Raw genomic sequence first — 13,476 nt, forward strand, 5'->3', positions numbered from 1 at the left:
CTATGATATATAGCTGGAGTTTTAGCAGTAGAAACTTTTCTCCCCCTAGTGAAATTTTACTTGGAACTCCACTTGCTTACTAGATCACAACTTTTACAGCTCAACCAAGAACATTGTTCTGGCAATTGTTTTTCATTCATTCAGTTCATTTATTGAGTAGCTACTATGTGTTAGGGACCATGCTAGACACTAGGATATGTTGGTGAACAAAACAATCAAAGACTCCTATCCCTGTGGAGCATAAGTTCCATTTTGGGGAAACAGACAATAAATAATGATGATAATAAATAAGCAAACTATATGTAATGATTGAAGGTAAAGGATGGCATTGAAAATAGAGAAACAGAGAAGGGCAAAGGACAGAGATAGTTGCATTTTTAAATAGAACACTGTCTTAGTTCATTTTGTGGCTATAACAAAATGCCGTAGACTGGATGGCTTATAAACAACAGAAATTTATTTCTTACAGTTCTGGAGATTGGGAAGTCCAAGATCAAGGTGCTGGCAGATTTGGTGTCTGGTGAAGGTCTACTTCCTAGTTCATAGGTGGCTGTTTACTCGTTGTGTCCTCACATGTCCTCCTTGCCCTCACAGGGGCAAGGGAGCTCTCTGGGGTCTCTTTTACAAGGGCAGTAATCTCATTACCTAATTACCTCCCAAAGGTACCACCTCCAAATACCATCACATTGAGGATTAGGTTTTAACAAATGAATTTGGGGGAGGGGAACAAAAGTTTAGACTATGGGAAGCACATTTTGGAGAAGTCTCATGGAGAAGATGACATTTAAGCAGACATGAAGAAGAAGAGGTGTTGGCCATAAATATATCAGGCTGAAGGATATGGCAGGCAGAGGAAACAGCTTTTTGAAAACCTAATTAACAACAAGGAGGTCATGGAGGGAGCAGTAAATTAGAATGAGGCAACCCAGTGGCAGATGAGATCAACGTGGTGCCTAGGACCTCAGTAGGGGTTTTCACTTTTACTGAAGTGAAAAGGACTGCCACTGTGGGGCTATGAACAGGAGAAAGATATGATCAATTTAACATTTAAAAAGACTGTCTGGCTTCCCTAGAAAGATATGACTGTAAGAAGACTGTTTAGGAAGCCACTGCAATAAACCAGGCAAGAAATAATGTTGCTTAGGTCAGAGTAGTTCTGAGGTAATGGATGTAGAGTGTTAGGAAAAAAGAGAGAGAAGCTATGGATGTCTCAGATTTCTGCACCAAACAAAGAGAATGAGCAACAGATAGATTAGGTTTGGGTTGGGAAGATCTGAATTTCAGTTTAAGCATGTTAACTTTGAGACATCTATTAGCCAAGTGAAGATCTTAAATAGATATTTGGAGTGCAGGAGAATTATTTAGCTAGAGATACATGTTGGGGAATCATCAGCATACAGATGGTACTTAAAAACATGAGACTGTGTAAGATCATGTGGGTGGACAGAGAAAGGAGGAGAATGAAGAAACATTAAAAGGTGTGTGTGGGGGGGGGAAGTGGGTGGTATGTAGAGGAGAAGAAATCAGAAAAAAAGTTGAGAAGAATTATAAGATAAAAAGGAAATAAGTGAGGTAACTCTAGCAAAGAGTCTAATCTACTCTGTCAAATGCTGCTGATATATCAAGTAGGATGAGATAGGCTAGCACATCTTCAGTGAATTTGGTACAGAAGTACTGAAGGTAGGTCAGGAATTGGGTACATAAAAATTTAACAGAAGTTAGATAGCCTGGCCCGGAGGCTTTCTCTGGCAATAAAGTTGTCCTAAGTTATTAAGATAATTCTTTCCCCACCGTACCCATTGTGCCCAAATACAGACTGGATCTAGCTTGCATTAGGGTCCCTATGGTCAATTTAAAGCCCTCAGAAAGTCCTTAATGGCATCTATTCTACCAGTGTCAAGTTGTTCCCTCAACTTGAGAAATGACCTGAGTCTATGAACCCATCTAGTCCTAGCTCTACAATTCTTAAACACAGTTCATTTTGATTCAAATAAGTGTGATTTTAAAGTTTCTAAAATTACCTTGGGGTTCAGGGAAACCTGTGGTAACAATCTCAAAGGTTTGGGTTTGCTAAACTTTATAAAATGAACTGGTAAAGGTTTTTTTTAGCGTTCCTCCCACCCCGTTCTTTTTTTAATGGAGGATCTTTATAATTTTTATTGAACTTCAGCCTATAGGCAATCATCGGGTTTTTTTCTTTTCTCTATTTTATGTTCAAGAAAATAAAATAATGCAATTTCATACTGTGTTTTTAGGAACTCTTTTACACAGCATGTGCAAGTAATATGACACAAATTATAGTTTTCAGAGGCTGCATAAAGAGTAATATAAAGTATAATAATATAGGTAATATTTTATAAGAGAAACATTCTGTCTTCTAAATCTTCCCAATTATTAATTTTCAGAAGCATACAGGGAAGAAAGAATATTGATAGACGGGGGGTGGCTAGATGTACTGGGAAACAATGGTAGATTGTGAAAAGGCTATAAAACATTAAGTGTTAGGAAATTGTCAAGAAAATATAAACCATTATAAAATCCTGTTTATATTAACATATAACTTTATTTTTTAATGCAAGACCATTTATAAGGATACTATGTGGGACAGTATATGGAGAGCAGAGGATTTCAGGACAATATTTTAAGTGTCTCTGTAGTCTCAAAGAAAGACTTCTGAGACAGTGGGCTCTTGGAAAGAATACAGAGATTCATTAGTCCCCAGGGACACATTAGGCAAAGAATACATTGGTAAGCACTCTACCAGCAAATCTAGGGTTCCTGAGTGGCTCCTTTGACTGTAACCCATCCTATGCCACTCCTTTTCTAACTAGATGTTAATATAGCACCAGAAGAAAGAAATAGTTTTCACATTGGAAAAAGACTGCATTTTGGTACCCATTTCCATATATTAATCTTGAGTACTTTATATCCCAAGATTTTGCAATATGGTTAAATCCCACAGGATAGAATTTGTGTATAGAATGTGTCTTGGGCCTTATGCAGGAAGAGTCTTACTTGGAGTCCCCAAACTTTCTTCTAAGATAATTTTACGTACAATATCTGGACCTCAAAAGCATGACCTAAAATGATATAATAAATTTTCTGGAGAAACACATGCATATACGTTTAAACACGTGCACATATATTCATGTATGTTATGTGTGATAAAACTACAAAGAAAAACAAGGGAATGGTTAACACCAAAATTAGGAGAATGATTACTCTTAGGTTGCAGTGAGGAGGATGTGATTTTGGTGAGGTTTGTAGGGCTCCGAGATACTGGTTAATTTCTATTTCTAAAACTAGGCAGATTTATGGGTATTGTTTTTATTTACCATCTATTTCATTTTTAAATTTAAAAAAGGAAAGTCATACATAAGAAATGTTATATCATGGGCATCTGAGATTTTTTTTAATGAAATTTATGTATGGTACCCCTGGAGTGATTTTAATACTACTTCAGAGCAACATTTTGATACACAAAATGTCTTTTTGTTTTTTTGTTTTCCAGTTAGAAAGGACATAGTCCGTATCCTCCCCAGTTTAGATGTTGAAGTCAAAGACATTACAGACAGTTATGATTCCAACTGGTTTCTTCAGCTGTTATCTACACAAGATCTTTTTGAAATGACCAGTAAAGAGTTCCCCATAGTGGCTGAAGTCATAGAAGCGCCCCAAGGAAACCAGCTACCCAGAAACGTTTTACAGCCTGGGAAAACCATTGTGATCCACAAAAAGTGCCAGGCATCGAGGATCTTAGCTTCAGAAATTAGAAGCAATTTTCCTAAAAGACACTTCTTGATCCCCCCTAGCTATAAAGGCAAATTCAAGCGGCGACCTCGGGAGTTCCCAACCCCCTATGACCTTGAGATCGCCAAGAGTGAAAAGGAGCCTCTCCACGTGGTGGCCACCAAAGCCTTTCATTCCCCCCATGACGAGCTGTCATCTGTATCTCCCGGGGACCAGTTTCTAGTGCATCACTCACAGGCGACGGAAGTCCTCTGTGAAGGGATCAAAAAAGTGGTGAACGTTCTGGCTTGTGAAAAAATCCTCAAAACATCCTATGAGGCAGCACTGCTCCCTTTGTACATGGAAGGAGGTTTTGTAGAGGTGATTCATGATAAGAAGCAGTACCAGATTTCTGAGCTCTGTGCACAGTTCCACTTGCCCTTCAATGTGAAGGTTTCTGTGAGAGATCTTTTCACTGAAGAAGACATTTTGGCTGCTACACCAGGACTACGGTTGGAGGAAGCTATCACAGACTCTTATCTACTCATAAGTGACTTTGCCAACCCCAAGGAGTGCTGGGAAATTCCTGCTGGCCGCGTGAATATGACTGTTCAGTTAGTTAATAATTTGTCTGGGGATCCAGGATCATTTCTAGTCAGGACTCTGGTTGAAGAGATCCCTGAAGAACAGTATTATATGATGCGGAGATATGAAAACTCTTTCTCGTACCCCCCACCTCGCCCTCCCAAACATCCCTCCTTGGAGGAAACAAAGTTAAGCCTACTCAACTTAGCAGAAGAAAAGACAGTGGGTCTGCCCAAGTCTCCCAAGGTAAGGCTATGCTTTTGCAGTTTTTCCTCTTGAGTGTTTTTCTGGGGGCAAGTTATTTCAAGTCTCTTCTGAGTCTGGTTTTTGCTTACTTTTCTTCCTTTCATGCCATATTTGAAATGAGCCTTTCTGGTGCACAGTAGATGATTGAACATCAACAGAGCCTAAGCTGTTACGGCGTTTTGTATTTTGATGCTTAACCAGTATATGTGACAAGAACTTTAGGAATTAGAACTAGCAGGGATGACACATGATTACAAACTGCTGTTTCAATGTGTTTTGGTAATTAGGAATGGCTTATAAGGTGCCTCAGAAGCAAACCTCTTTTATTTTGGAAGTGCTGTTCAGTTTTTTCTAGGTGGAGTTGTTTTAATACTTCATCCAGGAAATGAGCACACAATCAACTCCCTTCTTCTGGGGGCGGGGGTACCAGTAGCATGCATCTATAACACATGTCTTCATTTTGCTTTATGTGTGGAAAGATGTAAAAATATCTTGGCAGAACTGTGTGAGAACATGGGCATCTGCCCACATTCTGCCTGTCTGAGAATTGTCATCTTTAACAGTTCTATTGAAAAACAAAATCAATAAAATTGCAGGCAGTATGAGATCATTACAGAATCCACAACTCCATAACCACTCTAAAGATGAGAGGGGAGGGGTTTCAGCTTCATTTCTGCTTAAAGTTTTGGCCTCTTGAAAACTGCCTGCTGAGTGCCTGGAAAGCACTTGCCCTTACACCACGGAGCTTAAGTCGTTTATCTGGCAGGCAGTGGTTCTCTGGTGTGTGGAAATAGTGCATTCTGCCCTGGCAGATGTTGTGCTAGCAGCTTGGGGAAACAAAGCAATTAGTAAAACAAAGAGAGATGCTGTGTTTACTCTCTATACTCAGGAATGATAGCAGCCTCAGGCTTCAAGAATGTGGGTATGGAAATGCATTTAATTCTCCATTTCAAAGATTGAATTCTGATTGTGTGCTGGGGAAATCCAGGAAACATCTTCAAACTCATCCTCAGGAAAAGATAAAACCAGCAGAAATTTCCTTTCCAGAAAAATCAATTTTGAAGGAGTCATTCTGAAACTGAACTAAACAACTGTTTCCAAATAATGTTGATTAACAGGCTGCTATTAATGTGCAGAGTGCCTGGCTTCTCCTGTTTAATATATTTTTATTACTGAATTGAATGATGTGAGAGATGGAATGCTGTTGTCATTTTTAGTGGGAAGCAGAATAATGCCCCATCCCCCTACCCCCATCCTCTCACCCCCCACCCAAGGTGTCTATACCTAAGCCTCCAGAACTGTGAATATGCTACATTGGTTAGTAAAAGAGACTTTGCACATGTACTTAAAATTAAGGACCTTGAGATGAGATTATCCTGGATTATTCAGGTAGGTCCAAGTTAATCACAAGAGTCCTTAAAATATTTTTCTCACTTAAGGTCAGGGTCAGAGAAAGATGTGACTACAGAAGAATTTTAAAGAGATGCAGCATTGCTACCTTTGAAGATGGAGGAAAGGATCATTGAGCCAAGGAATGCAGATGGTCTCTAGTAGCTAGAAAGACAAGGAAGCTTTCTTCCCTAGAGCCTCCAGAAAGGAGCACAGCTCTTCTAACACCTTACTTTTAGTCAGTGAGACTCCTGTTGAATCTCTGACTTATAAAACTCCAAGATAATAAATTCATATTGTTTAAGGCACCAAGTTTATGTTACAGCAACAATAGAAAGCTAACATAGGACATAAAATTGGGAGGGAGGAATAAATAAAAACTTTAGATAGAAAAGTCTGTATTTAAGCTAGGACTTGTTTTGCTGGCAAAGTGGCTCTTTTCCCCTTTTTCCTTTTAATGAAAGTAGTAGCTCAGGTACCCTTGGAGAACCTCAGGGTATACAGCTAGGCTTCAGGGACAACTGGAAACAGGATCTAGAACACAGCCAGAGTGAGTCTTCCTTTTCATCACACATTGGACATTACTTCTGACAGTTCCTGCATCTTGTAGTTTCATCACTAGAGAAGAACATAATCTCTTTGTTTAGTTCCAATTTTTAAAAAGGGAAGGACTTTGGATCACATGCCCATCTCTTGGTTCAGTCAATTCATTGGCTGCCCCAGCTACAGCCAGGATTGGTGGGGAAGGGAATAAGGACTAGTTGTCTCCAATAATAGAAATATGTCTCAAATAACAGTATGTGAAGGTCTGGAGATATAAAAAAGTAGATGCCTATTACAATCAGAAAGGAAGAGATAAAAAATCCTAAACTTCTAAGAAACCATTTGTAGAAAACAATAAATTTAATAAATTTAAAATGCCCTTTGAAAGAATGTCAAATGAAAATGATCTACGTGTTTTATTAGAGAAACTCACAAAACAACAACGTTTCATCTAGGTTACTGCTTGGAAAAACCTTCAGTCCTCCTCCTATGTTTCTCCTTTACTCTCACACTACTGCCACACTCACAACACCTCCGACACCAGATGCATGGAACTTTTCCCTCAGCAAGCGATTCTTTGACACCAGTTGGGTGTCCTGCAATTACTTAACTCAATTCAGACGCTATCTACCTGGAGATAACATCAGATCCCACAGGTTAAGAGCTCAGTCCCACAGGTTAAGAGCTCAGTGCCGCAAGACTGCTCCCCACTTCAGATGCCAATTGCAAGTAGTAGGTCCTCAGGTTACCGACAGCCTCTGTCTGACTTGGCTGCAAATCAGAGGTTCCCAGGACCCCCTCCTCAGGTTCCATTAATTTGCTAGAGTGGCTCACAGAACTCAGGGAAACACCTACTTACATTTACCAGTTAAAGGATATGATACAGAATACAGATGAATAGTCAGATAAAGAGACATGAAGGGTGAGGTCTGGAAGGGTCCCGAGAGCTCAGGAACTTCTGTCCCATAGAGTTAGGATACACCACCCCCCTGGTGTGTGGATGTGTCCACTAACCTGAAAGTTCTCTGAACTGTGTACTTCTGGGAATTTTATGGACGTTTCCTCATGTAAGCATGATCGATTATTAACTCCTTTTCCAGTCCTTCTCCCCTCTCTGGAGAATGGGGATTAGGGCTGAAAATTCCAAGCTTCTAATTATGGCTTGGTGTTTCTGGTGACCAGCCCCAATCCAGGAGCCATCCGGGAGCTCACCCAGAATCGCCTCGTTAGAACAAAAGACACTCATATCACCCAGGAAATTCCAGGAGATTTAGGAGCCCTGTGTCAGAAGCTGGGGTCAAAGACCAAATATTTAAAAAGAAGATGCTCCTAGTGCTCTTACCATTTAGGAAGTTACAAGGGCTTCAGGAGCTTGGTGCCAGGAACCAGGGCCAGAGACCAATACATATATTTCCTATTATCTCCAGCTACTAAAAGAAAACAAATGCAATATTTGACTAAATTCATACATGTAGGATTCCAGAAAAACTTAATAATTCCTAACTACTTGTTCATTTTTCAGGCCCCGTATGGATTCTTGTGTCTAGTGTTGCGTCCCACTCCTAAAGAATATTGATTACCTGAACTTTGTTAAGATACTAAGAGTTGTTAAGATGTTAAAAAGTCCAGGAGCCATTTCCTTCTGTAAATGGTTTAGGGAACTGAGTGAGAGTCTAAACTTGAATGACTTGGTACTAGATGATATTAGTTATTTTATACATTTAAAGAGCTATTTTGTGGCAAAGGTTGCATTCTTATTTTCCATTACAACACTAGCTGAGAGTGAAAGGGAGGACAATCTTGGAGTAATATGTTGGAACTTATTTCTTATCCCTGAAAAGGGTTCAGCAGAAGCTAGGAAACCCTAGGTCAGTAATGGTGTCAGGAGATTCCTGCTTGGTTGAAAGTTTATCAATTCATTGAGAATCTATGATTCTTTGTTTATGATAAGTTTCATAATTTCTGGTGTGGTCGATAAAGAGCTATATTTTCTCTGAAATCAGTTTAAAATGTCAGAGGATGCTATAATTTACCTGTGTGCAGACCTACTGACCTCCTTATTTTCAAAAATTTTTCTCACCATGAAGGTAAGACTCCACTTAGTAGATTGTGTTTGAAATTTAAACAGATGCTCTGTCAGTTTCTGCATAGTGTACTCGAAAAGTCTTGCAGCCAACCATTTCTTATGATCACAATGTCATCCTTTTATATATTTCTTTTATATTTCTTCTGATATCTACATTAAAGCTCTTCTATTTATGTATACGTTTGAAGTGGTTGGATAAGACTTTTTTTTTTTAGCACTTTGCAGGCAGGAAGCAGCCACTAAAAATCAGCCTCTAAGGTTTTGGATTGTATGTGGAATATTGCTTTAAATTCAGAGAACAATTTGTAACGGTTATTCAGGGTTTAACTATTCAAACTGACTTAACTTATTAAAATACCTTATTACATATGTAGAGAAGAATATCAGATACTTCATTATATAGTTTACTTTTGTCTTCCTAGTGTCATTAGCTTTTCTAGATCATTTCTTGCATTTCACAACAAGATAGTTGTACGGGCTGTCTAATTAAGAAACTAAATGTACTCAGTGTTAGCCAAATTCACTTGTAGTAGGTATCCATTGTCGGTTATGAACCCTACACATTCACCTAAGAAGTTTACAAATTAAGACTATCTGAGGACAGGTTATTGGAACTAGGATAAATAGAAAGAATTGTTTTCCAAGGTAAGATTGTCAAATGTTCTCTAATACATAAATAAGAAAAACAACTGTAGTAGAAATTTGAGAATTGTGGTTTGGATATAAGCAGGGGCAGATGAGATGGGGGATGGATTTCAACAGAATTGACTGCACACCTCCAGGCCCATGCAGTTTGACATTGAGGGATTTTATTCTTGTTTTTTAAATGTGCTCATTAACTGTTTGGGAAAATAATGTATGAAGTCTTAAAAAAAGGGATGAGACACGGGTTCGTGCCCCGGTCCGGGAAGATCCCACATGCCGCGGAGCGGCTAGGCCCATGAGCCATGGCCGCTGAGCCTACGCATCCGGAGCCTGTGCTCCGCAACAGGAGAGGCCACAACAGTGAGAGGCCTGCGTACTGCAAAACAAAACAAAACAAAACAAAACAAAAAAAAAAGGGATGAGAATGTACCAAGTGACCCTTCAAATTTCCTCTTAGGCTTATAACAATGTAAAAATAGTACCTTTAAGATCTGTGCATTCTGATACTTGATCAGATGAAAACAGTATTATAAAGTGACTAAGTAAATGAGGCTGGGCCTAAAATTCTGTTCTAAATAGCAATGTTGTGGGGTAAACCCTCCTTCCCTGGTGGTTGGTTTCTATGTCAGAATTAGTTTCACATAGTTTGAAAGAGCATATTCTCGCTGGGGTTTTTGCCTGTCGTGGATATATATGGCTATGACTTCTGAGTGCCACATAGGAGAAATGTAACTTCTGCATTCTCATGAAAAAGTCTATAACGAGATAGAAAAACAAACCTTTGGTTGAAAGATGAGATATTCCACTCCTTCGGAGACTGCATCTGGGACCAGAAATCTTGCATTTCACTAACTCTGGCCATTTAATGCCCAAGTGTCCACTTTGCTGCCGGAATTTCTAGATTTTGTTGGAGAAGAACACGCATGGGAGACATTAAGGCAAAGAGCATGGGAGGCAGTTATGGGAAGGTACTGTGAATTGAGCAGAAAACAAACCTTGTACCAGAATTAGAGTGAGAGCTGAAAAAGGCAGAAGGAAAGCAATAGTTTCTGGGAAGTGCAGAGAGAGAACACTTCAGCAGCTGCTGCTGGGTGCTAAGACTCATTTCTGATCTGGTGTGACAGGGTGGCTGAAAAGTGGTAAAGATGCCCACACTCCTAGGCTAAATCTAGATCTTTAGAGACATCCACTCATTTGTTGTCTATAGCATATAGTCCCAAAGGGTGTGATTTGTTTTTGTTTTTGTTAACCTGATGTGGTATAAAGACATTAAGCATGTTTGGATTTGTTACCAACTTTGCACTTCTGAAGATTGATGCCTGTCTATTCTTGGTGTGTCCTCTTGGTCTAACATAGAAGCTGAAAGTCTGTTTCCCTGTGAAGAGAGAAAATTAACATTTCAGCCATTTTCAAAGACCAAAGGCAAAGAATGTGAAACATAGACATACTTAAAAATTTGGAGGTTTAAATCCAAATAACAAGGAAAGTTAAGGGAATCCATGATCTTCCTTTAAAAAGACAAATTTTAACTGTGAGATACAATTTTAGCATACTTTAGCAGATATTTAAGCTGTTCTTAAGGCAGATTACTACATCATGGTTTTTGAATTGCCTGTGGTTTGTGGTCTAGTAAATGGCATTAGCTTGTAAACAGCCAGCTATAGTAGGAAGAAGTGAAAAAGATGGGAGAAACAGTCAAAGGATGAATAAAGGAAGTACTGAGTTGAAAATTAGCCAAACTCAAGTTCCAACTGAAACCTTGCAGGTAGAAATCTGTGCCCAATGGGAAACACAGAATATTTATAAGTTCTTTTTGTGCTTTTGGAAGTGGGAGGGTAATCAGAACTTTCAAACTTTTACTCTAGTTATGACATGTACTACCTTAATACTTCTAGCTGAATAGCTGAAGAATGGTTTAGATGAGTTTTAAATGAAAAATAATTGCTTAAAGTAAGACATTAGAAAATATTGCCTGATTTTAAGGGAATTACAAGCGTTAAGTGAACAAGCTATCAAACTTATAAAAAAAATTATTTTCTCTAAAGAACTTTTGTCCAGAGAACATTGTTTCCATTCTGGGGTGGTTGAAGTACACTCCTGCTTGGAAATATTTGAATGAATCAAGAATTTACCCGTCTTTGAGCTTTTTACCAACTGAGAATGCTCTCACTGGGGGAGTGAGGAAGGGCTGATGAAAAACATTAGTTAATATTGTTCCTTGCTTCTCTCTCCCATCTTTGGAGTCAAGAACTAAAATACCACCAAATGTGTGATTATTATATTTTCAGTGTTAGTATTACTTTTTAGCTCCACAAAAAATGTAAATTAAAAAGTATTTATTTTTCCAGTGGATTTGCAAAATCATTGAATGAAATTTGGAGTAAATCATTTCACATTAAATTTTTGGCCTTTACAAAGGTTAGAATAGTTTTCACTTTCTTAAATGTCCATAACCTGTTTAGAAATGAGCAGCCATAACAGAAGAATCAGCAGTTTGGAATGTTCGATGCACAGTATGTATGAAAGGAGGGCATTTGACTTTCCAACTTCCTATAATCCCTATAGTGATTTTTTTTGTGTGTGTGTGGTACACGGGCCTCTCACTGTTGTGGCCTCTCCCGTTGCGGAGCACGGGCTCCGGACGCGCAGGCTCAGCGGCCATGGCTCACGGGCCCAGCTGTTCCGCGGCATGTGGGATCCTCCCGGACCGGGGCACGAACCCGTGTCCCCTGCATCGGCAGGCAGACTTTCAACCACTGCGCCACCAGGGAAGCCCCCTATAGTGATTTTAGTGTCTAGAATCTTTGAGTTGAGTGTGGGCTCACTAGGTATTTAACTGCTGGTTTTTGAGCTCACTACCTTCATTTTCTTTTAAAATTTTTAAAAAATCCAAAGAGTAGTTGGAGAAAGCTAGAGAAGGTAAGTTCCAACTGGTTTTGCACTTCCCAAAACTGATTTATCTGAGTTTTTCATTACTATATTTATCGGTTCTGAATTTATTTTAGAATAAAAACCTTGCCTCGAAATAAATTAATAAGACATAAGCTATATATTTGAGCAAATACGTTTCTTGCAAGTCAACCATTACTTTTTTTTTTTTTTTTTTTTTTTTTTTTTGCGGTACATGGGCCTCTCACTGTTGTGGCCTCTCCCTTTGCGGAGCACAGGCTACAGACGCGCAGGCTCAGTGCCCATGGCTCACGGGCCCAGCCGCTCTGCGGCATGTGGGATCTTCCCGGACCGGGGCACGAACCCATGTCCCCTGCATCGGCAGGCGGACTCTCAACCACTGCGCCACCAGGGAAGCCCAACCATTACTTTTAATCACTGATGTCAGACCTACATAAATGAGAACATATGCTTTGCTTTGCAAACCAAATTTCCTGTGTAAATGTTAAGATAGAAAATGAGCGTAAGATAGTTCTGAAAGAATGCATAAGATAGGCTTCCAAAAATTAGTATTTTTTTCAAAAAATTTATAGAGAAATGATTCATAAAAATGCATTATTTGGGGCAAACTTTCAACCAGCCTTTTACAACATTAAATTATTTTTCATTATACTTCATCCAGACTCTAACTTCAATATGATCATGATGTCCTGGTCTTGCTGATCATGATGAAAAACACTTCTAATAACACAAATTGCTTTTAGTTATTTTGTAAGACATGCCATCGTTTATGACTTTTACTATGAACCAAGTACATAGCTAATTTTAAATCTGATGAGGAGAGGAAAAAATTAGGAGAAATCTTATAAAATCAGAAGGCCATTGACTAAAAAATTAGCCAAAATGGAATAATTTTATATATCAAAGACCACAAGAGCTGTATAATAAGTCTATCGTTATTTATGCAGATACAAAATGTAAAAGGGCTGATTGTAAAATTATGGAGTTAGACAATATATAGTGTAGGAGATAAGAATGGAATTTTAACTTGTGACATTGTGCTTATTTAATACTTTTTTTTTTTTGGTTGGGGGAGGGTGTTACGCGGGCCTCTAACTGTCGTGGCCTCTCCCATTGCGGAGCACAGGCTCCAGACGCGCAGGCTCAGCGGCCATGGCTCACGGGCCTAGCTGCTCCACAGCATGTGGGATCTTCCCGGACCAGGGCATGAACCCGCGTCCCCTGCATCAGCAGGCAGACTCTTAACCACTGCGCCACCAGGGAAGCCCTGTGCTTATTTAGATGACTAAACTTGACATACTGTTTGTCCTTAAGGGAAGTTTGTTGTTTTCAAATGTTTTCCA

At 39.2% G+C, this 13,476-nt stretch overlaps 1 protein-coding gene across 1 annotated transcript in view; it reads left to right on the plus strand.

The window, feature by feature from the left end:
• Positions 1-13,476, plus strand: part of THEMIS (thymocyte selection associated) — a 166,135-nt gene that overhangs the window by 77,157 nt on the left and 75,502 nt on the right. The window contains exon 4 of the mRNA XM_060114530.1: positions 3,512-4,560. Within this exon, the coding sequence (XP_059970513.1) occupies positions 3,512-4,560 (1,049 nt within the window). The remainder of the gene's footprint in view (positions 1-3,511; positions 4,561-13,476) is intronic.

The sequence above is a fragment of the Mesoplodon densirostris genome, chromosome 12 (genome assembly GCF_025265405.1).
Source record: "Mesoplodon densirostris isolate mMesDen1 chromosome 12, mMesDen1 primary haplotype, whole genome shotgun sequence".
NCBI lineage: Eukaryota > Metazoa > Chordata > Mammalia > Artiodactyla > Ziphiidae > Mesoplodon > Mesoplodon densirostris.